This window comes from Manacus vitellinus, unplaced genomic scaffold (assembly GCF_001715985.3).
Source record: "Manacus vitellinus isolate BGI_N305 unplaced genomic scaffold, ASM171598v3 scaffold_58_pilon, whole genome shotgun sequence".
NCBI lineage: Eukaryota > Metazoa > Chordata > Aves > Passeriformes > Pipridae > Manacus > Manacus vitellinus.
In genome coordinates, this window is record NW_021940671.1 from 3,105,823 (window position 1) to 3,110,332 (window position 4,510).

At 53.9% G+C, this 4,510-nt stretch overlaps 1 protein-coding gene across 1 annotated transcript in view; it reads right to left on the minus strand.

The window, feature by feature from the left end:
* Positions 1–4,510, minus strand: part of MED13L (mediator complex subunit 13L) — a 92,897-nt gene that overhangs the window by 20,065 nt on the left and 68,322 nt on the right. Inside the window, 3 exon segments of the mRNA XM_029963293.1 lie at positions 1,265–1,488; positions 3,023–3,202; positions 3,878–4,491. Of these exon segments, the coding sequence (XP_029819153.1) occupies positions 1,265–1,488; positions 3,023–3,202; positions 3,878–4,491 (1,018 nt within the window).

Genomic DNA, 4,510 nt, shown 5'->3' on the forward strand with positions numbered 1-4,510 from the left:
CAGGGGCCTTGCCGTGCCCACTCTGCCCTCCCCACAGCCTCCTGATGGCACAGTCCTGGTCATCCTGGAGGAGTGACCTTGAGGGAGAGCCGGCAGGACGTGGTCACCAAGCTGGTGAACACCTTCCTGGGGCAGGAGCTGGCTGTGCCCCTCCCGGACTGTGTCACCAGCCATGAGCTGGCCAGGACCAGTAAGTGCCAGGGCTGGGGTACCACCTGCACCCCGAGAAACCCCAAGCCAAGGCCTCCCCAGGCCTATGTGGGGAAAGGGTGGGGCCACCAAGGCTGAGCAGGAAAAGTGCCACATGTCCTTGGGGTTGGGGAAAATGGGGACAGCTGGGGCATCACCCTGTGCCCGCCTTGCCACAGCCTCTGTGCTGTTCCAGCTGATCCCAACACCCTGTTCTGCTCCAACTCAGCAGCCTCCAAGTCCATGGAGCAGTTCATGAGGGTGAACATGGGAGGGGACATTGGCCCGGTCCCCACTGTGCCCCCCACGATGCCATCGGGGTGCAGAGCTGGGTCATGTCCCAGCAGGATGTTTGGGGACACATTTGGTGTCCCCGTGCCTTGCAGGCTGTGGGGCTGCCCTGCCTGCACGAGGGCCTGAAGCCCGTGGTGAGCCAGGTCCTTGAAGAGAAGAAGCCCGTGGAGCTGGAGCCTGGCAGGATGGGGCTGAACCGGGGCAGGTGGGCACAGGGGGGACACGGGTGGCACTGGAAGGGGCTGCCCAGGAGGGGGTGGAGTCACCCCCCCCGGGGGTGTTTAGGGACACAATGGATGTGGCATCAGTGCCATGGTCTGGGTGACACGGTGGGGTTGGGTCACAGGTTGGACTCGATGACCTCAGAGGTCTTTTCCAACCTGGTTGATCCTGTAAGGAATCAGGTACTGGGGATTACAGCACCTGCACACTAAAACAATGAATGGCTTTATGTCCAGCTTAGCAGTTATGAGAAAGCAGCTCCTGAGTCTGCCCCTTGCTCTTTAGCCTTGGTTGGGCCATGGCTGAGAGGCTGCAGCTGCACTAAAGCCACTGCCACATCCTCTGTGTGCTGCAAAGAGCAGGTGGCAACACATCCCCCAACCCACCCAGAGAATCACAGTGTGACTCAGACAGCACTGCTGGAGAGCCCTCAACAGGAGAGAAACCCCTTCTTCAAACAGCTGTTACTTTAACAAACACAGATTTCTCCCCATGACCATGCACTGGGGCAGAAGGGCCACTTGGGAAGCAATAACTCGGCGTGGTTCCCGTTTCCAACCTCGTATACAGCGCTCAAGTCCCTGAAGAAAGTTTTGGCTCCGTCGAGCAAGGCCTCGTTTTCCGGACACACCACGATGTAGGCGACGTCCCGATGGCCCCCGTATGGGTCCAGCAAGAGCCTCTCCCAGAAGGGCAAGGAGAAGGGAGAGATTGTCAGGAAGTCCTTGTCATAGCCCACGAGTAACGTCGGGATCGGGAGAGGCTCCGGGGACTCCTCAGAGCCTTCCAAGGGAAAATAAAGAGAGAAGAGAGGTTAAAATAACTGGGAATCGCTAATCCCTTGCCATGATGAGTCTCCTGCAAGTCTGGTCATCGAGTGGAAATGTGTGTCAAGGGTGTGCCATCCCTATAAACCACGTTCTCACATGGCCCTTTCTTGGAAAAAATATTCCACAAAGGAAAAGAGATTTATCTGTCCTTGAGAAATGTCACAGAATCAAAGTTCAGTTGGCCAAAGTGGAGGGAGCTGATCCAAGCACCACTTTGACTTCCCTGGAAAGCTGCAATAAAACATCTCCCAGTGTACTCTGAATACAGGTACTGCCCTTCCTGAGGCTTCATGTCCTGGTTTTCCTTTGTCACATCCACAACCACAGCTCAGGAGTTCCTGTTCTGTCACAAGTAATAACAGGAAAACACAAAATCTGATCTTACAGTTCTTCACCCACCTCCACCTGGTTGTGCAAAATTACTAAAGCTCGGGCTCATTTATTCCCAGGTACATAATACCACACAAAGTTATCACAGTTCCATAAATTGCCTCCCACCCCTCTCCACAGGATGTGCTCTGAGCACTTGTTGTCCCCATGGAGAGGATTATTATCCAGGGTAACAGGGTGACTCCCAGACACCGAGCTCAGGGGAAGATATATTGCTGAAAATGTCAAGCAAAAATATACCCAGTAGTTTCTGCAGAATGTAATTCAACTTTATTAAAAAGTTCAGTAAAATTCACTGACTCTCCATCAAAGGCTCTGCTCCGTACTCTGTGGGAATTTTGGTTTTATTCTCTGGTAACAATTGGCAAATCCTAACTCCTAAAGTCACAAATTATTAGAAGTACTCCAGCACAACAGCTTTAGTCAGTGAGTCACCCCCAGTTGTCCCAGCCCCAAGGAAAGCACCAACATATCAAATACCAACAGAGAGGAAATGAAGCTGTAGTGAAAAAACTAACCAAGACTGCATTGGTTGAGCCTGAAATAAGAAATACAGATTTAAATGTCAGTCCTTATTCTGCAAAGGTGCACATGGCAAAATCTGGTTTGCAATTTGGATTTCCCAGAGGTGTCACAGACAGATAATTAAAACAAAACTTCTTATTAAGACTATGGGAAGCCTTAGAACAAGGAAACCCCTGTGTGGAGAAAGCACCCCCGAGCTTTGTGGACTTGCACAGCTCACACAGCCCCTCTCCCCGTTGGGCTGTGGCTGATTTTAGCAGCCCCCTCTGCTCACGTTGTGCCTGCACCAGTTGCTTCAGTCTGAGCCCAGCCCCACACTCAGATAGGGGCTGAGCCTCACCCACCCCTTGTGCCCTCTGTAAATGTCCCTCAGCCTGGAAGGGTAAAGCCTCCACCACGCTGTTTGAGATGTGCTTCAAATGCCTTTCAGGGCCCTACAAAGCCATGTGAAGAGCCCCCCACGACCCCAAGCTGTATGAAGAGCCCCCTCCTAACACATTTCCAGAAAAAAGAACCCACTTCCAAGAAACTCTGCTTTCCTTCCAACTTGGCCTGGCCCACAGGGTACCTACCGTAGGTTCCCCGTCCTGCCATCTTATGGAATTGCTGCCAGGTGAGTGGTCCCTGCACGTGCTGGATGTTCTCCCAGGTCCTTCCCGTTCTCTTCTTTTGGATGGCATCCTGGAGGAAGGGCTGGAGCGAGAGCAGCATGCGCACCACGTCCTGGGAGGAGAGCATGCTGATGTCCAGCACTGCAAGGACAAGGAGCACCATCACTTCAGGGAGGGACACCAACAATCCTTCAGAGGGGACAGCATTTTCTGTGCATTGTGCCTCCCTACTGCTCTGCACGCTGCCCATGGAATTTGGGCAGCTCTGATAACCCAAGGGCATTTAACGTGGGGCTTTCTGAAAACACGGCTGCAGTGAAGCTGTCACCACAGCCTTCACACACCTTCCAGTGCTACAGCTGCCAGGCTCAGCTCACAAGATGTCAGAGCATCTTTAAACAGGCAACATTTAATTATGAAATAATTATTTTTCCCTCGACGCTTTTTTCCCCTAACTCTCGTGTACAGAGCAGTTCTCTTCTGCTGACTGCTTTTACCCTACTCCAAAAAACGAAGGGCCATAATCCTGCCTTCCCCCGAATACCTGGATTTGCTTTGCCTCTCTGCTTCACATTTGTGAACTTCCACACAGACTCTGTCACAATTTAGGCCACAAAGTCTGAGGACAACGGGACTATTGGTACTTGAGATGTAACCAGATTATTGGTACTTCAGATATCATTTATAAAGCTTGCAGAACTCTCCTTTATTTCTAGCTTGTTCTCAGGTCTGTCACTTCCCACACAGAGATTAAGCGGGTCATGACTGCCGAGATCCAAAGGAATTCCAGGGTCAGAGGGGGGGTTGTGCCCCTACCGTTGCTGTGAGGCCAGGAGTGGACGGTGGCACTTCGTACGAGGGCCTCGTCCACCTTGCCCCCCGTGGGGTTGTCCACGTACTGCCGGCCCTGCTCCAGGGCGTTGAAACACTCCACCCAGGAGTCGTTGCTGTCGGCCTGCAGCCGGTCGTAGCTCCAGCTCGTGCAGGGCAGCGCCTGCCGGTTGTTGGAGGACATGTAATCCAGGCAGCTCAGCGACGTGAAGGGCTGCGTGTGCTGGTTCTGCAGGAGCAGCAGGAGGCTCATGGGGGGCTCCTGGCTCCTCCTGGCTCCCTCTCCCATCTGCGCCATCAGGCCGCTCTGACAGACCATCAGCCTCCGCTCCGCGGCCTGGCCGATGTCCGAGGTCTTGCCGAAGATGTCGAGCTCGTCCTCGATGAAGAGCCCGGAGTTGTAGCCCAGCTTGCGGTTGATGATGGCGCTGAAGCCGCAGGTGCAGCGGTACTGGTCCTCGTTGGACGAGTCGGGGATGTAGAGCCCCACGTCGGCGCCCTTGATGTTCATGTTGCAGGCGCAGACGCAGCAGCTGTCGAAGTTCCTGTCCTTGAAGATGTTGAGCACGGAGTCGGAGAGGATGAGGGTGACGTACAGGCTGTGGGCCTCGGGGATGG